We start from the raw sequence: 23,869 nt of genomic DNA on the forward strand, positions 1-23,869 counted from the left end.
TCTTCTGGGAAAATAAGTTGTATTTTATTTATCCTTCTCCCCACATTCTGTCAACTCTTTCCTTCATTACACCATATACCAGCCCTTCCTTTTTGAGAATGTACATGGGATTTTTTTTTTTTTTAATTCGTAATGAAGAAGAAAAAAACATTTTTAAAAGAATTTGAAAGTTTGGGTTTTTGTTTGTTTTTTCTATGGCCAATCTGTAAGCTACAAAAGTGTAAAATGTTTTTTTTTTCTTAATAAAAAAAAAAAATGTCTTCAGAAAATGAAGTCTGAGTTCCATGTGTCTAGAGTGGTATTTTTATGCACACACATCCACAGTTTGTTCCATTTAAGTTCAATTACCCAACCAGTGGGACTTATGTACCTAAATCCTCCTGACGACACAAACTCTAATCCCTCAAAGCCTGTAATACAAGCTTTAAGGTATTCAAACCAATGAGGGGGCAGCATACCAGCACATTCAGTGCTTCCTATGAGCCTTAAATGTGTGAAAGTAATCATTTGGGTTGCATGACAATGCTCTGGGCGAGCCTAACCCTGCAGAAGTCTGGTTAGAAGACTCGGGTCATCTTAGAGATTTGGCTTACTGTCAATAGAAAATTGTATTTGTTTAGTCAGCATAAGCTTTTAATGTTGAAGAGGACACCAAGCTAGACTCTCCTTCATTGTTAGTTGTGGTAGCCAGATCCTCCACTTTCCTCTTCCTTCCACTTTCTTTCTTTCTTTTTGCTAAATAAACCTTTTTGAACAAATTGCATAAACTTCCCTCATTTTGTATAACTATGACTCGGACATTATAGAGAGAAAACAATGGAAAACTCTTTATAAGGTCAGAAAAATATTTCTAACACAAAATGACCTTTAACAGATCCAGATTCAGGCATCTGAATCCATAAGCCCCAACCATTTGGATTGAGTTGAAGTCCAAGGTGGAAATTAAGAAGATTGAAAAGGCAGGTTAGTGAGAAAAGTAGCCACAGATTGAAACCTCCAACTCTATAGATACAATCCACAGAAAGGTACAGGAAGATAGAGTAGACAGAGGAAACTACAGTAGATGGAATTTACAATGTTAGTGACATGTAATCGTGTCATATAAATCCATGGAGATTAAAAGGACTGTGGAAACTCACTAGTAGAGTTAACTAAACCAACCTCACAAGTGAAAGCCTCTATAAGCATGGATCAGCAACTTTTGTTAGCTGATGTGGTGAAATTCAAAACATGTTTCTTCCAAAACAGAAACAAACGTGTTGGCAGCTTCAGTTAGTTGGACTGGATCAAAAGAAGACCCAGTTTCTCTCTTGGTTTCCACCCAATCTGATAAAACACAGTCAGTCATAAGTAGGATGGACAAGCAGACTTAAACATTGAGTGCAGAAGTTTAAGGTCACACAATCTGCCACAGACTGTGTGACCTTCAGAGTCCACCATGCAGAAACTCTCATGGCACAATCTCTTGCAAACGTGGCGGCTCCGTTGTGTGCTTGTTTTTTGGGTTTGTTATTTTTTTAATCTACAAATGCAAATGTACTTGTTATGTTATGTTATTCACTTGTTATAAATACACGTGTTTGTATGATTGTTGTATTTGCTTGCGTGCATGTTTTTAAGAAAAGAAATTCTAAGCTTAAAAATGTATCACTCTCCTTCTGTGTATCCATTTTTGAATGAATGTGTGTCTAATAAGGTGAAGGTGAGGTGCTTCTCAATCATTGCACAGGTAATGCAAGATTAATGTTTGGCTAATTGTTACCATGGAGTGTGAAAGTCTGGTGGCCACCAGATATTCCATTTTCATTCATTTAGCCTTCATTGCATTTCAAACTCCTCAAGATGGGTGGTGAGTCACCACCCATCTTGAGGAGTATATTAATGTGCCACAAACAGGACTTTAATATCACCAACCATTCCCATTTTATTACGGTGTATCCATATAAATGGCCCACCCTGTATTTACAGTAGTGGTTTGTGGGAAATACTCCTATCGTTTGCAGACCTGGCAGACTGTGTCAGCAACTTTATTTTCATCCATAACAAACATATTTAAGCTTTTGTTGGCTTCACAGAGGCAACCTGCTGAAAATGCTTAATCCAGTTTATACTTACCTAAAAAGAAAAAAAAATCTAAGCGCTTAACTACTAAAACCAAGGAAAAGAAAAATGAAAAACATCAGGGACAAAAACAAAGCCCTCCTAAACTGAAGCTTGTTTCTTAACAATGGCACTAAGCAGCTCTGAGAATCTGCTAGAATCAACCTCAGTTTATGGAATATTTTGACCCAAACATCCGTTTCACAGTAAGAGGGTAAAGGCTCAGACATCCCGGTGATTAATAGAAGCTGGGTACTGAACACATTTTTCCCAGACTGTAATTTTCCGTCAATCACTATGGTTAAATGGGCCTTTTTTTATTTAATCAACTAACTATTCCCATGAAAATATTTACATAAAAGCTTTATAAAATACTGGTTTGTGTATCCCATTTAAGCTTCAGCAATCAGAAAACACAGAAAGCTCTTTCAGGCACTGTTTGAATCAGGAACAGTCATGGATCCTTCCTCATTTTACATTTAGTGATAATTTTGACCAGGAATGTATCATGGAGATATATCCATGCCGATTATGGTTATTGCTCTCATATGACTCAACAAAAACATAGAAGATGTTGGTGGCATGAAACTGCTGTACAGCGACATTAATGTTAATGCTTTTGTTTTGTTGCTGAGCTTTAAATAATTGGCACTTCAGACAAAGAAACACAGAGCTGTTATTTCCATTCCCTGTCTGGCCTTTTCCAAGAATAGACTTTTCTGTTGAGAATCTTTTTTTTCTCTTTTTTTTTCAGTTTTATCTTCAAGGCAGTTTTTTGGCATTGACACAAAGCAAAAACAAATGTGTTTTTTTGATTAGTGTTTCATGTTACTTTTGCCTTTTGTTCTGCTAACAAAAATAGAAGGGAACAGGAAATGGAAGGGCTCTGAGGGATGAGAAAAAAAATCAAATGAGGACAGTTTTGATCCCAGGATGTTGTGGTCACTTGAAAGGGACAAGGGCACATCTTATGTACTTTTCCATAGCCTATCTTTGTATAATCAAGATTTGTGACCTGCATGCTGGAGGAAAACTACTCCAATATTGTTTTTTCACTGTAATACAAAACTTACAGATATGGAACTTCAGTCATCACACGTCGTTTGCTTACTCCTTATATGTTTTATGTCCTCAGCTTTAAGCTATTTTCCACCACTGCTTTTGAATGTTTAAGCACATGTGGATATAACAAAGTGTGCACTGGGCACTAAAGTTCTACCCATATGTTATTGCTTACTATGTAAGCAATAATGTGTGTGCCTGACTGTGTGTATGCTAACACTTTTTGTGCATGTTGTGTGTTAGATCTGTTACATAACAGTAGACTCATGGGAATAATTCCGTCAGCAAAAGCAAAATGTACAGTAGAAAACACTCTTGCATGTGCAAAAATACTCATGTTGTTTGTTAGAGTAAAAATGTACAGAGTTTTCAAAATAGAAGTACAGACATAAACTGGTTCTAATACATGTCTTTTTGCTAAAAACAGAAACAAGCCTTTCAAAAAATCCATATGCATGTCTCAAGGAACCAAACCAGGATCGAGGCGCTGGAGACAGTACTAAAAGCTGAAAAGGTATATTGAAATCAAAAAGTTTTACAATTTGAAACTGTGAGATTCTAGAGTGGGGTCAGTGACAGGGCCAGGCAGGTGATTTCTTCAAACACTAAGCTCCACAGCTGTCTCATCACCAATGTCTCTTTTAGAAACTAATGGCAAAAAGCATCTAAGAGAGTGACGTAAGTTCAGGACAAAACAGATTCAAAAACAGTTAAAAACACAGAGGAAACAGGAAGGGTCTCCCACAGGACTGGAACAAAAAATTTCTAGCTGGGAAACATCAAATGAGTTTTTAATCATCGGGTTTCTGGGATGTCTTAGATGTACAATCATAGGATTAATGATAGGTGCCATGAAGATCATGGAATTATGGGTGTATTCCACCCAAGACAGTTTTGAGCTCCAGGTTGTTTAATTAGATGAAACAGTATATTGTGGGTTGCCTCCAACTCCTAATTGGTCCTTTCAGTTTTTGTTTAAGTCTGGAGATAGAAGAGAAGTAGAAGCTGGAGGTGAATTGAGGTGAATTGTGTACCCTGGTCAGACAACGTCCAGTGGAATGCCATGGAGACTGAGCACAAGGCTGAAGGCAGCATGGGCAGGGCTATAAAATGAAAAGCCCTGGAAAAACAATTGATTAAAGTTGGGATGGTTGTGTTACCTGTTTATGGTTACAGATAGGTGATAAAAATCCAATACAATTTGAGATCATGGATGTACAGCTAAGGATCTATGTAAATGAGCTGATAGAGAACGGAAAGTCTGTGTTTTAAGCACAGAGTAGGGACAGACACATGTTGTTACACATCCCTGACTAGGCCTGTCCACTAAAAAAATGTTCAGAGGAAAGTAATTGTGTGGTTACACCTGGGATAACAAGTGAACTTAGTAGTGTGAGCCCAATGAATTACCTGTAATCGAACTGATGAAGGCATATAAATCGTATAGGGTGGTCTACCTCCAGGATCAAGTCCATTCTTTTGGGCAGTATAACCATTAATTCAATCTCTTAGATAAGGAATCTAATAACACAAGATTATATGCTCAGAAAAACAGTAAAACATAGAGTATCATGAAAGGCTGTCCAGTTTCACATTGGGGGACGTTTACTTATTTCACATTTTGTCATGTTACAGCCTTATTACATTGTGGATTAAATTAATTTTTCACCTCAAGATTCTACACACAATACCCCCATAAAGATGTGAAGTGAAACACTTATGCTTGAAATGCTTGCAAATTTATTTCAAATTTCTGTCTCCCAGTAGGACGACAGAGTCCCCAGCCTGAGCACCCCCAGTGTAGGTGGTAGAAATGTGATTACTCTGCTCCATTTTGTGCTTCTCTAGGAAGCATTACCTCCACTGCAAGTTTGCTTTGGGGTGAAGAACCAGAATTAAATCTGATCTCTTTAGTTGTAAAATGAGGTCTTGTTCAAATTCCCTGGATAGAAAATTTTTGCATATAAAGGTTTGATTTAAGGAGCTTATCCTGGCCAAAGATAATCTCTTATGTGCATGAATGTCCATTGTTTTCCATTGGTCACAAAGATTTACCAAAATAAAGACAATCCACACATCCAACATAAAATTAGACATTTTATTTTTTTTTCTTTGCAATCTTTTCTTTTCTCAAAAAGAGAAGTATAGCAGTACACTCTTTGTTTCTTAGAAAATGAAACAAACAAACAAACAAACAAACAAATCAAAATGACAACAACAAAGTTATACATTTTATTTTTCATTTTGTATTTTCTTCCTATGTTTTGGAAGAACATACTGTCATAGAAAAATACTATATTACATAGAATATAACTTTACACAGTTTGGAAAAAAAATACACAATATCAATGCGTACATTATTAATAGCCCAGTCCAGAACCGTAGCAACTTTGACATCCAAACACATATTAGGCAAAAAAACAAATCAAAATATCTTTAAAAAATAAAGCATGAAACATAATAAAAAATAAACCCATTAATAAAAAAAATAATAGGAACAAAGACTGGAGACACTGACATTTCCTACTTTTGAAATGTGCAGCATGACATCATTTTCTCAGTTTCAAGTCATAATTAAGCTGACTGCAACGAAGAAGTCAGTGTTTGTGTTTATCATTGAGCTAAATAGGTTAACTGGCTAGATATCGGAGAAGAAATTTAAGTTAGCTCATCAACAACTGTCATTAAACAGGCCAGTAAGCTAACAAGATATCTTATTGACTCATTGTATAGTTCTCAGCAACAAGCCTACTTATAGCTGGTTAGTATAAGTAGGTTTGTTGCTGCTCACTTATTGTGGCAAGTTGTAAATAAAATGGCTATAAATAGCTAATACACTGGTTTGGGTAGTTTTGCTGTCACGATTGTATTTGTTATTTATGTATAACTAATGGTCAGATTGGTAGGTGCTATAGTTTGCTAGTTGTAACAACTTGCTAGTGTTCAGCTAACATTATTTATCTGTTACTGGTAATTTTCTGATTTGTTGAGTTGACAAGAGGTGACAAGATAATGTAGTTTCCTTGCAGCCATTGAATGTTTTGCTACCCACAGTTTGCTGCAGCTGAGGCTGTCCAATTTAGACACTGCATGTTAAAAAACAAAACAAAATGCACACCAAAAATAAAAATAAAGAGCCAAAAGATTGTCCTGGCTACAGACACGGCTAATAGAAAGGTGTAATGTAACACAAATATTTGACTGTAGTCTCCCAACCAAAATCATGAGTACATGACTGGCTTGCGTTGCACATTGACAACTCGTGCGGTAGAAAAAGCAACATGTGCTCTCTCCCCTACAGGAACTTTTTATAGAAGCATAAAGTAATTACCCAGTAACATTTACCTAGTTTGGCTTTCCTTACTGCTCAATAGCTATGAACTAGCATCCTCTGGTCAGAATCGCCCTTTATTTAAGCTGTACGACAAGATTAACCATGTTTACATGGTATATTTGTGAGTGACCGAGCAGGCGTGGGCATGTGAAAGGGCTTTACTTTAGCTGATGATGTAATATATGGTGGATTATGTAATAACTTATCTAATGTACTGAAATCATTTAATGGGTTCAGGGGAGTAATGCCAACAAGCTAGTCTAATAAAATGTGGTACATTACCATTAAATCTTCACATGAACATTTTTATTTTCCCCAAAATCGAAAAAGCACAGGGAATTAAATAACATTTTTTGTATTATAAACTTATCCGCGCGTAACAGTTGTTATAGTTCTGGATTGGGCTTTAAACTGACATTTGACCCAAAAATGCATAGGGAGTATACATGGCCACATACATACATAAAAGAAAAAACACAAACAAACAAACAAAAAAACAATTCAGAAGGCTTTTCTCAGCATTTTCATTTTTTTTGTTGCTTTACAAAAGTTTGTTCCATTGTACATGAAAATACTTACAGTGCATGGTATTCAACAGTGTGCTTTATATTCAGCAGTAAGTGCTTGGAGAGAAGTAAATGTCCCTTTTTTGTATGTGTGTGTGTTTACACTATTTTAAGCCTTTTCCGGTTTTTGGAAATAAAAATATAAAGGCCCACAATCCTTTAAAACCTCACTACTGTACAATGAAATGTACACAAATTAATTTACACACACACACACACACAGACACATACACACAAACACACACACACCTCTGAAACAGTGTATGCCCAGAAGTAGTGGACATTTTTTGCACATACATGTATTAGACAGAGAAACGTTGACAAATAGAACTCTTCTGTAGTCATATTCACATATGTTTTGTTATTCACACCCATACAGACATGGAAATTCTTATAGGGTGCCGCTGAATTCTGTTACATAACAACATAAGAAAATGGTAGGAACAGGGGTTTTGACTCTCAAAGTTTAGGTTTTTTTTGTCAGTCTTGTCGAGAACAAATGCTGTTCTATTACTCACTCATAATAATATCCTTATACTGACAATGTATCCATCATATACTCCATATATTTTTGTTCACCATAATTCATGCTAATATGTGTACACACACAAGTGTGCAAAGGATGTTTAGATTTATTTTTTTCCTCAAAAAGGACAAAACCTTTATCTTGCAACTTGCGCATTTATAAAATACTGCAATAAGTATTTAAATGTTAACTAACAGCAACCCATACATAGATGAGCAGTTTCTTTGAAATTGTATGGCTTCATCATGTCTATCAATAGGATTAAAGAAGACAAAGAAGTGAACTGTGGTAAGTTCTTAGAAATATTTGGATGATGCCAGTTAGCTTAAAGTGTAAAAGATTGGTGCTGTTTTTAGTTTTATTCTGTTTACTGCAATTTATTTAAGTTAACTGCTACTTTGTAGAATTTAAGCACCTACTTTTGCACAGCACATTCATAAACTGCCAAGATCAGTAGGAGGGAACAAGAGCCAGCCCAATTTCAGTTAATCCAAAGATAATTAGAGCAAATACATTTTTGGCAGGAATAAGAAAAAATCATGAGAAATCAGGGGTCTGAAGGAAATGGAATTAATGTCTGGGGTTGCAAAACTTGAAACTTGAAGACTTGTAAGTTCTAAAGTTTCTGTGTGAAGGATATTTCAGTGCTCCAGCTACTTTGAGCATTCTGACTATTGTTAGTCGGATGCACAGTGCCCTTGATTATAAAATCAACCACCCTGAAATTTAGTTTTAGGGAAAGTCAAACCTAAAACAGGTTAGTATGATGGCTGATGAGTGACAGCTTATGTTGACACAAAGAAGAATAAATCAAATAGATAAATAAATTGCAGCTGTACAAGATGATGCTACAGCTAGGACTAGCTGTGTTAAATATTCATGGGGCACCACTCCAAACTTAAAATAAAATGCTACTTGTTGTGCTTCTGACCTGATGTACTGCCTTTGGCCTTGGACACTGTAGCCTCATTCACTAATGAGGCATCATTGGTGTAAAAATACAGATTGTGTGTCTAACCACATTGCAAGTGTAAGGTTGTAGTTGGCTGTCTCTTGAATTAGAAATTAACATTCCCTTAGCAATAGAAGTAGAAATATACTTAGGGCTTTAAAACTATCGCACAACTAAGATCAGGTTTAGTTCAAGAAGGGATCTGTAAGATGTGACAAGGTTGCTAATAAATATTAGCAGGGGAGGCTTTAGGAAGAAGAGAATAGTTTACTATTTTCCCAATAGTCAGCATTATGTGAACTGATTAGAATCTTGCACTAATGAGCTGTCAGTCAAGGAAACCACAACACTTAATGTTGTGGTGAAGGTTAATAGTGGGAAAACCAGCTCTCAATCCTTGACAAAACATTTGGCACAAACTCTGTTCAAACTAATGTTTGTTCTCAGTTCAATCTTGGATCCACGGTGAAATTGCAAATGAGCACACACAAGTAGTCAGGAATGCTCACAGTGCTTCAAAGGGTGCTGACCATTAAAGGATAGTGGCTCAGTTTAACTCAGGCCGAACTCTGGAAATTTCCAATTGCACCTTAGAATAGAACCTGCTGATACACTCACATACAAATTACACATCATAAACAGACATCCATGAAAGACACAACAAAATGGCTTGATAATAAATGCATAACACACACACACCACGGTTTCATTTCCTTTGTTATCAGAGCCTTTTGTGTAAGAAATGTGTGTGTCGGAAATTTGTCCATAGTCTGGCTTCACCAGCAACCTAGTGTAGTAGGTCTGATAGCAGATGATGCTATTGACTTTGTTCATAATCTTTGTGCAAAAGGGTGAGTGTTACCAATAAATCCAAACAGCAGTAGTGTTCTATAGCTATTACTTGAATGAACTGTGTGTCCTAGTTTAAAAGGCTGTTAAATTAAAAGCCACAACAAAGAGAATGTTACTTCTTTATGACTTGTTGCTTGTTGTTCCCACTACCTTAACATCTATACAACAGCATAAATGATCCATGACAATGAGACTCTTCAATAATGTTACATTAAATCACTCTGAACCTCAAATCTAATAATTTAGCGATTTGAAATGAATTTGAAATGCTACTGTTGCTTGACATTGTAGTCTTGCAATGAAATATGATGAGGTGAACCCAGTGATCTCAGACAGCTATTGATATAGTGGATAATGTCATGACATTTGGCACATTTCAAATGCAGGTAGATGTTCTTCGTTTGGCAGTACAGTTTGTTCTGGGGCACAGCCACATGTCATCTGCTCATTTATGGTGTAGCAAAAGCCGTGATTGGTCAATTCCACTTAAGACACCATTTTTCATTGGGAGCAGAAATTACACCCTTCCCTCCTTTCACTTTCATTTTATGATAGCATGAAACAAAATAACAGTTTGGCAGTTGTGATGGCATCACTAATGACATCTTCATAAATCAACGTTGTGATGTCACCAAAGTGACAATATAATGTGCAGTAAGATCCAATAGAGAAGTCTGCCTTGAAAAAAAGAGCTATACTTGATCACTCCAGAATTTTGTTTTTTTCTTGGTAATGTCAAGTGAGCAGCAGTGTTTGAGCAGAATCTTAGCAGCATTATGAAATTCTACAATGGCTACATTTATTATAGACACACTCCCATTATGAACTGTTTGTTCCGTTTTCTGTTAGTAACCTTCCGTGAAACAAATGGAAACTCGAAACTGAGAATTTTTCTCTGGTAAAATCACTTACAATATTGTATAAGGCAGATCTCTCAGGTGCAAGTACTGTAGATTCATGGGAGCATATGGCCTTGCAATAAAAACTGAAATAATCTTACCCGTATTGCAGGTTAAAATGAGTAAAAATGGCTATTTAAAGTGCCGAGTAAGTCATTGTTGAAATCGAAACAACACTGTGAGTCCAGCCAGTTATCGGGAGAGCTTTTGGTGTGTTTTTCTGTATTGTGGTGATGCTTTCATACAGACCGTACTGTATAAAAGCAGTTCAACCCAGTGTAAATGGGATGGGGAGACTGTGTGAGCATGCAAGTGTTAGGATGTGTGTTCCAGTAGGAGTCTCTGTATTTAAACAGATATACTGCAAGCCGGTGGAGTGTGTGTGTGAGTGAGTGTGTGTCTGCGTTTTTGGGCCAGTTCCACTATGTATAAGTTTATGCTTCATCACCAGTTACAATATGTCTTCTGTATGTTTTGTGCACGTGTATGTATTTGTGTTACAGATCAAGTGCGTGGTCTAAAGTGTTGTTATTGTCCTCTGGGTCATCATTGGCAAGTGGGTTGCGGCTGATGACCAGTTCAAGTCTGTCTCCTGCTTCTGTGATGAGAGGTACGGCCAGACAACAGTCAAAGTCTCTCGTCCTTACATGGTTCACCTGAATACAGTCAAAAAGATTAAGCCAATGGTTACTTTGGTAATTTGTATAACTGTAGACATTTTTAATTTAGCAAACAAAAAAGAGGGGGACGTGAAGATAACTACATGTAAGCATAACAAAATATGATGCAAAGAATGCTGAGGACAGAGTGAGCTTTTTTTTTCTTCACAACAAAAAACTATATTAGAATTAGGGATGCAATGATGGGGAGTACACTAATTATTATCATCATCATCACCTGCAGGATCCTGTCATAGGGTCTAAGCCCGGCTCTGTCAGCAGGGCCATCAGGTCTGATCATGTTGACATAAACACCTTTTTCCAAGAAACCATCTGATACGCTAAAGCCAAAGTCATCACTCTCTGGGTCCTTTATCACTGTTACCTAGTGACAGAACACAAGGATGTGAGGTTGAGTAATAAAATGTAATTTGCTAGTATCTTGTGCTCCTAATCAAGACAACAGAACAAAAAGACTATTCACATGTCAACCCGTCTGATGAAACTGTCTCAAAATATCTGTTGTGTCACTGCAGGAACAATAAGTTTCTCTGTAGATGGGAATAACACTTGTAACCATGATAACTGCACACAAACATAAAGAAAGCTGCGCAACACATGAAATTCAGACAAAGAAATGTCACTGATAAATTAACATATTCAAATTTATTTAATCAAAGTACAAAAATTTGTCTAAATTAAAAGTTTTGTATGCAGATTAAAACCAAACCAACATCAGATGCTAAAATAAACAGATTTTTAGCCTGATATCCAGATCCAATTCTAACTGGTTTAAGATCCCAAGCAGAATAAACATGCTCATTAAACAGGACGGCCAGAATAAATGCACACAAACTGACATTTCAGCTTACTTTAGGGTGGAATAAACTATTTTGTAAACTGATCCAAATAAATATTTTACCATGTAAAAATTTTAACCTGATTGCTTTCTGGGTGTGTATTCTCAGCTGAAAGTTTATTTGTAATGCAAGGTCCTAAAGAATAAATGGAAAAACAATAATGACAATTGTGCTGATAATAGACGTCTTTCTTCAGTGAACTGCCATGTGCCACAAAGCAGGAACCAAAAGCCGAATAAATGGACAAAGCCATATAATATAATGGACAACTGTAAGATAAGGTCTTTATTATTGGTAATGCAATCCAGATTGTTTGCTGTACCTTTTGGTACCAAAAAAAACCAAAAAGGCAGCAGCATTATGACATTCATCTGAAATGTTGTATGATCGATTAACGAGGCACGACTTAAGGCTGTAACAGTTGTTCACTGTGATGTATTTTCTCTCTATGGATAAAACATGTATTTCTCATTCTGGCTCTGAGCTGTACATGTTTCACTCGGCCCTCGTCTCCTCAAATTGTGACTGTAAATTAATGGAAGGCTGAACTACATGCAGTCACTTGCATAACAGTTGCCCAGGGAGGCTGGGTATTTATACTGTATTACATAATACTCTGCACTGTAAAAAAGAACATTTCAAACCTCATAAGAGTAAACTAGAACTCACTATGCATGCTAGCTAGAAGGGGGATATTATTAAAGTTATTAGTAATGACAGTGTTTGACATGTCAAGTCAAAATGTGTACTTTAAAGTTTGGAGCAGATACCAATGCTTACAAACTTTAACAGCAATGTCAGCTTGAATGGTTACATTGATATTTTTGGTTGAATTCTAATTATCTACTGCAAGTTTACCTAATATTCTCAATATTTCATCCTAACCCACATCAAAAAACATATTTTGCCCAGTTCTCTCTGAACTCACTTTGTGAAGCTCTAGTGGTGTTGGTGACAGAATACCCTGCATCTCTTCTTTGATCCGACGGGACTCCCATGTCCTCTCTGATACTCTCAGTGAGGCCTTTGACTTGGGCTCGTGGTGCAGGAGAGGGGATTGGATATCTTGGTGAATGTGGACCCCTTGTTGTAGGTGCAATTCCTGGTTGAAATGGGCCTCCTCGTGCAGATGGGGGTCTGAGTGGCAAACATATTGCAAGTAAGTGTTTTCCACCAACTGTTTAACAAGTAATCCTTCTATGCATGGTATAAAATGATATGTAAAATGATACTTTACTATATTTTTCTGTTTAAAATTTGGAAACAACCACCCTTGGTTCTGTCATATCAGTGACTAACCTTGGTGAAGTTGAGCCTCTTCATGAAGGTGGGCTTCCTCGTGAAGATGGGCACCCTGATGGAGGTGTGTTCCCTGGTGGTGCAAGTTGGCTTGATGCAGGAGAGAATTCCGCCGCAATGGGCTCATCCTGCTGTGGGTCAGTATGGGCTCAGATGGAGGCTTGTTGACACCATCTACACCAAGACTAATGGCTGTGCCTGTCATGATGGATGCCTGCAACAAATTGAAGCAAGTTGAGTTACCGCCTTGTAACCAACCATTTGGAGACATTGAGTGCTTGCCAATGTGATTGTTTGACAAACATTCATACGTTCAGCACAATTTGTTACTGGTTTAAATATTATTGGTCAGACTGGGCAGCATCACCTCATCCTCCGTCATAATGAACACTGGTGCTCCACAGGGGTGTGTACTGAGGCCTCTCCTGTACTCACTCTACACCTACGACTGCACGGCCACTAGCAACTCCAACATCATTTTGAAGTATGCGGACGACACTACAGTGGTGGGTCTTATCACCAAAGGTGATGAGACGGCTTACAGGGAGAAGGTCAGCGCCCTGACCCACTGGTGCCGAGACAACCATCTCACCCTCAACGTTGCAAAGACAAAGGAGTTGATAGTGGACTTCAGGAGGTGCAGAGAAGCACACACCCCCATCACCATCAACGGAGCTGCTGTGGAGTGAGTGAGCAGCTTCCGTTTCCTAGGTGTACATCTGGTGGAGGATCTCACATGGTTAGTACAAATAAAAGCTCTCCGGAGAGTGGTGCAGTGTGCCATAAGGATAATTGGAGCTGAGCTTCCCTCCCTCCAGGACATCTGCAGGAAGCAGTGCCTGAGGAAAGTCGGGAAGATCATCAAAAAATCCAGCCACCCAAGCCATAAACTGATCGGACTACTTCCATCAGGCAGGAGATACTGCAGTATCCGGTCCCGAACCAGCAGATTGAGAGACAGCTTTTTCCATCAGGCCATCAGACTGCTGAACACTTCATAGACACCTCACCTTCACTTACCGGAACTTCAACATTATGCACTCCATATTGTGCATAAATGCCACTTGTTTTGCACAATATCCAACTGCTGACCTCTGTATATTTGATCTTATTTCATTTTATACATTAAATACCATTGCCATTTTATACATGGCAGCACGGTGGCACGGTGGTTAGCACTGTTGCCGCACAGCAAGGTGGTCCTGATTTCAATTCCACCATCAGGCCGGGGTCTTTCTGTGTGGAGTTTGCATGTTCTCCCCGTGTTTGCGTGGGTTACTTCCGGGTACTCCAGCTTCCTCCCACTGTCCAAAGACATGCAATTTTGTGGGGATAGGTTAATTGATTAATCCAAATTGCTACATAGGTGCGTGTGAATGTGAGCGCGAATGGTTGTCTGTCTCTGTGTATTAGCCCTGTGTACCCCACCTCTCGCCCTATGACAGCTGGGATAGGCTCCAGCGCCCCCCGCGACCCTTTAAAAGGATAAGCGGAAGCGAATTGATGGATGGATAATTTTATACATATGTATACACACACACAGACACACACAGATATGTATATATGCATATTTAGTATCATATTCAGTAATGCGCATACATTCTTATATTTGTACATATATTTATTCTTATAATTCTCAGATTCCAGTTCTTATATTGTGCCTGTTCTTATGTTATTGTATTTCGCACACCTCTGTTGCTTGTGAAGCTTGCACACAAGAATTTGCAAGTTCAAGGACTCGCATGTGCTGTACCAGTGTACCTGTATAAGTCATGTGACGATAAAAGTGATTTGATTTGATTTGCTATTACATCAATGAGTGTACATAAAGGTGGATTTATAATGCTATGTTGAGGGGTTATACGTAGCAGAACTAAAATGCCTGCAATCATATCCACTAAAGCCTTGCTTTAGTCTTTACATGCTGCTCTTCAGTATAAAAGACAAATTAGCTATGAAGTGTATATACAGATACTGTGTGAGCAGATATCCATGTTCTACAGCATCAGGCAAATAAAAGAATGCAAACATACTAAACACGCTGTACATTAAAATAAACCGCAGATTAAACATGATGTTTACAACCATTAAAATATGAGGGTTCATAAAAACCTACGACAAAACTGTTGTTAAAACCCTTTGACTCAAGTGCAAATCCACTTCGGTGAGCACTGTATGCTGATTAAGTCCAGTATTCATCTTTGATGCCAATTTTACACTTGAAGTCAAACAGTTGTGAAAAATACTAACTAACCTCTATTTCTCTTAGTAGTTCTGACTGGCCACAGGTCTCCAGGTCCTCCAGAGCTTGACACCAGAAACTATCTTCTGGATCCAATAGAATGCCATCCGGTTGCTGGCCAATAAATCTGCCACACAAAAACAGACACACGAATAAAACAAGTTTCCACACCCATTTCGCTGGATTTTCTCTGTTGCTGAGTACTACAAAAGGGGAAAACCATGCAAAGCAAGACAAACATATTTAAGCTTTACCTTCATGGAACTGCCTTTTGATCACACTTTGTGTATTGTGCAAAATTTATTTTTCTCTTAAATATTTTATTATTATAATTATAATTATTATAATTATAATATTTATTTATCTAAAGTGCAGAGAATAGTTGGCTACATGACATGCAGTGTGCCTGATTTAGCACTGGAACTTTCACTTACAAAAAGGCATTAAGGACACAGAATCTGTACACACACTGTCTGTATCTGTCATGGTTAAACCGAACAAAAGTAATCCTTTAACCCAGAATGTCCCCAAATAACACGATTAATTCACTTTCATTGTTTTACTGATTTTTGTTTTTTTCCTCGAAAATCCCTTTCTCTCGCTGTACACCCTCAGAAGTGTTATGTAACTTTAACATGCTGACTAGCCTTAGCCTTCTGACTCATCACAGCTTTACACAGAGATACACAAAGACACAGGTACAACATATTCACAGTAGCACTGACTTCATGACTCAATCTCTGCAATGAGGTGTACCCTTCGCCATGAGCTCTTGGTGATGATACTGGCACAGTGAAACAGTGTTAAAGATAAAATCCTTTCTTGCAGAAAATAAGCTCATGCATTTTGAAGATCTATAGTGGTGAAATATATCATACCATTCCACACCATACCATAGCACTTTATTCATAAAACAGCTTTAGAAACATCAGCAGGGCTGACCAAATTGCTGTTCAATAACACCAAACATAAAAGACAAACACGGGCCAAAGGGTAAAAGATACAGAAAACAAAACAGCTTTAGAGTATATAAAAAGTAGATAGAAATCACAGTCAATTTCACACTGTGTCAAAGGCCAGGGACTAAAGGTGAAGGAGCCTGTCTGAGCTGCGATGCCTATTCATTCCACAATATAATAATTAATATAGAACTGACATCACAAAACCAATCACTCCAAGGAGCTTTATATTGTCAGGTAAAAACCCTACAATGAAACAAAGAAAACCCGAGTAATCTGATTATCCCTATGAGCAAGCACTTGGCATCACTGGGAGGAAAAAACCTCTGGCAGAACCAGGGAAGCACAGCCATCTGTCATAATCGGTTGGGTATGAGAAGAGGAAGACAGGACAAAAGATAGTGTTGATGAACCATAGAAACTATTATCTATGTCACCATTGAGCAGTCCAAGGTAAACAACCCTTAATTTAAACCTTTGATAATGTAATATACACTTAAACAGATAACTAACCTATTAAATAAGCCCCTAAGTTCTGAAATTGTGGCTCTTTGTACAGATGAATAAAAAAAACCCAACATTTACAATGTATTTCATTTACTTAGAATTAATTTCACTCTAAAATAAAGCAGGGTTAAATGTAAACGAAACATTTTAACATTAACAAATATAAATGAAATGTAAAACTTTACAGCTACCTGTAACTAATGATTAACAGACTATAAACTACATCACCAACACTAGCACACTATTGTTTGCTTTGAAGTGTAAAAGTAACAAAAAAAGTGCATTAAGCAGCATTAATTAAAATATCACTTAACAGTTAAAGCAACCTCTATGATGGCTGCGTTGTGCTCATCGGGAAGCTCATCAACAGATTAATAAAAACATATTATTCATGTTTGTTTTGTTTTTCTAAACTATTATTTTTATTAGAAATACTATAAATAGATACAAATAAAAGTACTGGTGGCTACCTGTGCTACCCCTCAGCCTCCTAGTAGATGCACCCATGGTATATATCATATTTTTTGAGAAAACCTTGAGGTCAAGGTCAGATCACCTTGACCTTGAGGTCAAGGTCACCCCATCATTTCTTTTTACTGCTGAGGGATAAAAAACACACACTCACAAAAGTGAGTGTGTGTTTATAAAACATAAAACATTTATATGGATTTTTATAAATAAAAAAGGTGATATCAAAAGAAAAGTGTATGATACACAAATAAAAGACAGTCACAACAAATAGCTTTGTAACTAAATCTAAATTCAGACCTACCCTGGTGGTTTGTCCCAGTCATCCTCACTGAAGCCTCCGTCACTAAACGGGTAGTTCTTCCGACGTCCAGGAGGAGGCGTGGTACTTCGTTGCTGCTTGGCACTACGCCACTCATGCGGGTGTAGAGCGATACCAGCTGCTTGATGGGTGTATGTACCTACAAGAGGACAGATCAAATGACCAAATACAAGAAAGAGTGCTTTTAATATATTCCTTCTTTGGTAAGTGGTTTTCATTAACATATTTCCTACAGGGTTAAGACATCCTGACATTTCACTTTCTACACATGCTCAAATGTAGCTTACCCTGGCTCCCATAGCCTGCATCCAGCCCTGAGCCATCCCATGACTCCATAGCAGAGTCAACACTGGGTATTGTTGTGGAGTAGAGCTCTGATAGCTTGTTGGTTTGTTGGCTGTCTGTCAAATCGTCCTCCTCAGGGTCACTGATCTCGTTTTCTGTTGTGTCCTCTACATCTGCTGTCTTCCTGTCTTCTATGTCTTGAAGAAAAAAAAAGAGGCCAATTTAATTTAAAGGTTAACTCTAATTATTAACTTGGTAAAATACATACGTGAAACTTTTACTACATGTATATTTTTCAACATTAAATGCTTATAAGAGACAAAATGAAACTTGAACTGGTTAACCTACTGACCTCTTCGCTGCATTTACCTATAAACAGGTTTTAAATCAGATCTATTAGGATGTGAGCTGCAAACAGCTAACCTGTTGCATACCACTTATACAGTACAAATATTGTATGCATGTTTTAAACAACAGGGTTTCCATATCTCCGCCCCGCAAAAGCTGTATTGCTGTATTACTATCCTATTTTTTTACCTTCTGCACAGGAACTGAAACCATCTGATTCTACGCAAGGTTTTTGTTCTATTCACCTGGTGTGCAGATAACGGAAGAACCTTTGTAATGCAAGTAACACCTTATTTGTAACTGTGATTTAGCACAGTAACGTGTTACATTACGGCGGTACTGAAAAATGTAATGTGGCAACGGTAACACGTTAGCCAACACTGCACACAAAAGACAGATTTAAAATGCATGTTACTGTTACTAGTTTTTATACTTACTGTCAAGCTGTTTTTTTATTTTGAGAGTGACCGTCTCTCCAGCCATCTGCAGCAAGTGGATGGCTTCGCTCAGCGGCTTCCCTTTCAGGCTGACACTGTTGATAGCCAAGATCCGATCACCTACATGTATAGCCCCTGTCCTACATAGGTAACGAGATACACAAAGGTACAGAAGTAGAAATTTGTATTATTCCCACACAGGAAAAGTAAAAAATGTTAAACCTCACACATATCATTATACAAGAAGATTGTTAATAAGCCTAAAAAAGGACTCTAGAGGGGTCTGAATAGCATTAAACTATTAAATATCTATCAAAAAAGTTATTTGTGAAAACATATTTTGACCTCTAGTGCACCATGTTAGTATTTTTAAATAATACTGCAAAATACACATAATATCAAAACTTCTAATTTCCTACAAAATCAAAGATCAATGTACAAAAAAGCAGCTGCAGTGTTTACAAATATTATTGCTACTGGTTTATTTTTAATTACAATTTTTTTATAACTAATACAGATTTTTGCCAATTCTGATTTTCTAAAAAAATTAACTGACAGCATGTACAAACAAAAATCAATCTTATCAGGACACACACCCATTTTTGCTTTTCCAGTTATCTCTATAATTTTCCTCATAACTGCTTTGCTAATATAGAAGCAAGACACTTGTCCTGTGTTAGCTTCTTTAACATGTCCATATTCAACTGGGTGAAGATGATTTAAGTGTCTGACTAGATTTGTTGTTACAATTTTTTTGTGTGCGTGTTTTTCCCCCTGTGGTTTTCTTTGGAGAACCTTTGTGTCTTCACTCACAGCGAAGAGATTCCAAGCTAACGACATGTTAGCATATGGCTATTAGTGTGGCTGTGACTATTTGCCTGTGGTGTTGTGGAAAGTGTGTGAAATGGATTAGTTTTAAATTGGACATATACGAGGCTGACTGGTGAATCTCAGTATGAGACAATTATAATCTAACAGAGGGCAGGCGACTGGATAGTGACACTGGGGCTGCACCACAGTGGTATTGCTCATGGCCACATTCATATTTTAGGAAGGCTTTCTGACCTGTATTTTATCATTTTATACTTAGATAAGAACAAGCAATTAAAGCTAGAGAAAAAGAAAAAAAAATGTATTTACCTTGGCGCCATGGTTTTCAAACTACTGTAGGGCACATGATTGGATAGAAAAAAATATATAACAATGGTCTGCAGTGATACAGTGTTACTACAGTGATACAGAGTTTCTATAGATAAGATCTTAATCTTTTGTGTTCATACAAAACTAAGATAAGATAAAGTAAGGGAAAACTAAGATTAACCGCCATATGACTGGACTAAGGTCAGAACAAGGTGAAAAGAATAACACTGCCTCCCTTGAATATCATTAAAACTTTCACTTTCTTGTAAAGCCCTATAAGAAAGGAAAAACTGTCTTTTATATTCCAACCTAATTTGAGGAAGATATTATTCATTTTGAGGTCTCACACACAGGCTTATGAAAGCATATACTAAACATATATGTTAAACACTTTTTGAGAAAGCCTAGCATAGCATATAAGGTTTTTTAAGGATGTAGGGATGGTGTTCTTGTGCTCATACTAAGCACTCCTTCAAAGTTGATGCCAAAGAGCTTGATTTTGGTTTTGTCTTACCAAATAACCTTCTCCCAAGTCTTCTCTGAATCATTTAGATTCAGATTTAGGTTCACTGGTAAACGTAAGATGGTGAAATATGTGCTATAAATATAAATATGCAAAAATTAATTACATTTTTTTTAAAGCACTGTAGATGACTTGTAGAAAGAGGACTGCCAAAAAGTTGAACTTAGTGCTACTTTCAGAAAATCATGTGCCACTAAAAAACAATAATATATGGAAGAATGCATTTTCTTTCTTGGTGAACAGTATGTACACACGGATAAGGTAGACCTAAGTTATAATGGTCCTAGTTTGTGCCTGGTTCTTACGCCCTTTGGTGGTTAAACAAAATTAAATCACTTGACCGAAAAGAAGAAAAGAAAAGGAGAAAAAGTGGGTCGGTGTAAGATGTAGCACTGTGGTTATCATTTGTATTCCTGCACTTTCATCTGTATCAAGTTGCACCAAGTTTATTTTTAGAGTGCTTTTAGCCAACAGGTCTGAGTGCTTTATCGACAACAGTTTAGAATGGGAAATAGAGCAATTACATCACAGACTCAGAGAAATAGGGTCACAGTGTGTGTGTGTATTTGGACGTGGGAAAGTAGTATGTTGCCTCTGTGAGCGTAGTTTGATGGAATAACACGTGAGCCTGTTATAAAAGCTGAAGGTGCTGTGTGGTGGAGTGGATGTAAGCTGAATTTACCAATGGATGTTTATGACTAAGGGAAAACATTATGTCATCTTTCTCTCAGTCTTGCTTTGGACACTAGCTACCATCTCGTGTTTCAGAATATCACATCTGTCATTACTCTGTGTCAAATGGCACTTGCTGGACACTCAACTTCTGGTGTAGAATCTGGTAAATGGATGGATGGAAGGAAGGAATATAGGCTTGGTTGTAGCAGAGACAAAAATATCAACACATGAAAGTTGGAGATGCACTGATTATTTGGTTTTTATCTAACTGGCTCGGACCAATGACTGGTGGCTTGGCAACTGATGTATTCAATTCTGTGTTGATGTGACACAGTTGATATTAACCATTGCAGAAATGTAAATACATGTCACACTGACATATACTGACATATACTTCGACAACAGTAATTGTTCTGCTTGTTAGCAATATGCTATGCAGTGAGCTTTAATTGTATGTGGCCGCCTTATACTAACACAGTATCCTGTTATCTGCCAGTGGACATGTGTGCATAGGGTGCATCGCATCCCTGTGTCTCCTATGAGAGTTTGTCATGTCCTCTGTGTATGTTTCCTCGGTCATGTCTGTATCTCTGTAATGTCTCATCTCCATTCATTGTCCCCATGTTCCTCTCCTTGTGTTTCATCCCTCTCGCTCCCTCGTCCTCTGTGTGTCTTAGTCGTGTCAGGGTCGTTCGTCCCCCTGTTTGTTTATCCCCGTTTCCGTGTCGGCTTCCTGTTTATTTTGACAGTCTCTTGTCCCGTGTTCAGTGTGTTTAGTTTTGCTTCCCTTGTGTTGTTATGTTTATTCATCCCAGCTGTGTTCCCATGTGTTTCCTTCTCCCTAATCATCCCCGTGTGTACACTTTATGTCAGTTTTCCTTTGTCCCTTGTCGGATTGTCTGTTTAATCTTATGTATTCCAGATCTCAGGATTTCCACGTTTCTTATTTCCATGTTTCTCTTGTCTTTTTCTAGTTCAGTTAGAGTTTATGGTTTCCTTTGCCTTTGTTTTTGTACCCTTGCCAGTCAATAAATTGACTCGCTTTTGGTTAATTCCCATTTCACGCCTCGTTCTGTCTGCATTTGGGTCATCACCTCAAACTCCAAAATTCTGCAGCCATGGAGCATGAGTCACCTCTCTTTTGGAGTTGCTTTTTTTGTGAAAATAACTACATTTGGTTAATGTAAAATAACGCAATCTTCCATGCTTGGCTGGTACTGTTGTTTTTTTAGTTACAGAGCAACACAGACATGTAAAACATGACAGACATAGTGAGATATTCAATTCATTTTCAATTCATCAGCTTTGGATTTATACAAAAATGCTCTATCCAGAAATCTAGGGAATTTCATTTAGAGCTACAAAGTGGCAACCTAGAATTCCCAGAAGAGATTTTGTGTGTCTGAGTATGTACCTTTCTGCAAGGCCTCTCTTAGTTAGGCCTGATATAGTGATGGGATCAAACGGCTCCTCAGTGCCAGAGATGGTGATACCCAGAGGGCCTCCGTACCGCTTCAGTTCCACTGTGTATATGATGCTGCCTGATGTCTCCTGCTCATCTGATACACACAAACACACATACACGCAGTCACACACATTAATCTAGTGTTTCAAGTCTGAGGAGTACATTATACCGTCTGATGGATGCTTCTTATCTGATGCACACGCACACAAAACACTTCAGGTCACTAAGTAATACTGGATCACATTACCTGCTCACTGGAAATGCGCACACACACAAACACACTTGATTCCAGAAGTAGGTCAAAACGCTTCTTGAGACTACACTGGTGGGCAAGACACAGTTTCCATGGTAACCAAGGAAAAGACTGCCTTGTCATCATATAGCATGCACACATGTTATTTCCTCCTTGTGTGTGTTTGTGCCTGATGACTACAGTCTCATTATTTACCCTCATTACACAGTCCCTAACTTAGTTTGTGTGTGTGTGTGGTACGTCACATTATATAACTTGAATGTGTTTATGTGTATACACAAATACAAGGTGTAAGCTGTAAGACTGTTAAAATGTGAATATGCGACCATGCACAAACGTCCTTAGATGGATTAGGACTCTAGGCTGCTGCTTGTTGTTTCCAGTTCCCATAATAGGTCACGGCACATTTTTCTATATAAAATTATACTATATTGTAAAAACATGTTGGATTTATGTTGTAATTTGTAATACATTCTTTATTGTTTCACATGAAGACCATTTTAGTTGTGTAGGTGTCCCAGAGTTTTGGACAATAGTGCCACCTTGTGGTCAAACTTCATTAGTACAGCTTTTTTTTTTCTGACGGTAACTGAAATAATAAACTAAAGAAAACTTAAAACATTAGCTTAACTCAGGTCAGAGCTCTGTCACTCAAATATAGAAACAACTATATTCACAAAAGTACCTGAGTTGTCTTCATCTTTACGTATTTTTAATTTGACGAGTTCCTCACACTGCTGGAGGATCTGCTCCGCATCATCTTTGGAACAGTTTTCAAGTCTGATGTTGTCAATAGCCAGCAGCTTATCTCCAGGCTCCAGTGTTCCTGTTCTGGTGGTGAGAGAGTGAAAGAATAGAGAGTGACAAAGAAAAAAGAGAGAAAAAGTCAAAGCATTTGAGACTTAGATATTAATCAAACGCTGAAGTAAAAACACTTATGTTACTAAGTTGAATAATTTCTATAATTTCAAATTTAAAAGGGCTCAATGGAATTCTAAAAAAAGTGTAACTTTATGAGTATATGATATAACATAGCTTGCTCCTCAATATATTAGTTGGAAAATAAATACAACACCCATAAACCCAGCCACCCAGAAAAACAAAAACCTGTGTTGAGCTGGCTAGTTTTAGTGGTC

The 23,869-nt window shown here is 37.6% G+C and overlaps 1 protein-coding gene across 4 annotated transcripts in view; it reads right to left on the minus strand.

Moving 5' to 3' along the window:
• Nucleotides 1–5,278: 5,278 nt before the first annotated feature.
• LOC102782189 (glutamate receptor-interacting protein 2-like) overlaps nucleotides 5,279–23,869 on the minus strand; it is a 164,157-nt gene continuing 145,566 nt past the window's right edge. For all 4 annotated transcript variants that reach the window (XM_006783007.2, XM_006783008.2, XM_006783009.2 and 1 more), the window contains exons 16-25: nucleotides 23,419–23,564; nucleotides 22,430–22,574; nucleotides 18,678–18,817; nucleotides 17,895–18,089; nucleotides 17,590–17,746; nucleotides 15,364–15,478; nucleotides 13,110–13,323; nucleotides 12,739–12,947; nucleotides 11,189–11,335; nucleotides 5,279–10,947 (exon numbers count right to left, since the gene is read on the minus strand). In XM_006783007.2, the coding sequence (XP_006783070.1) occupies nucleotides 10,789–10,947; nucleotides 11,189–11,335; nucleotides 12,739–12,947; nucleotides 13,110–13,323; nucleotides 15,364–15,478; nucleotides 17,590–17,746; nucleotides 17,895–18,089; nucleotides 18,678–18,817; nucleotides 22,430–22,574; nucleotides 23,419–23,564 (1,627 nt within the window). In that variant the 3' untranslated portion in view covers nucleotides 5,279–10,788. The remainder of the gene's footprint in view (nucleotides 10,948–11,188; nucleotides 11,336–12,738; nucleotides 12,948–13,109; nucleotides 13,324–15,363; nucleotides 15,479–17,589; nucleotides 17,747–17,894; nucleotides 18,090–18,677; nucleotides 18,818–22,429; nucleotides 22,575–23,418; nucleotides 23,565–23,869) is intronic.

This window comes from Neolamprologus brichardi, chromosome 5, assembly GCF_056152115.1.
Source record: "Neolamprologus brichardi isolate AB-2024 chromosome 5, ASM5615211v1, whole genome shotgun sequence".
Classification (NCBI taxonomy): Eukaryota; Metazoa; Chordata; class Actinopteri; order Cichliformes; family Cichlidae; genus Neolamprologus; species Neolamprologus brichardi.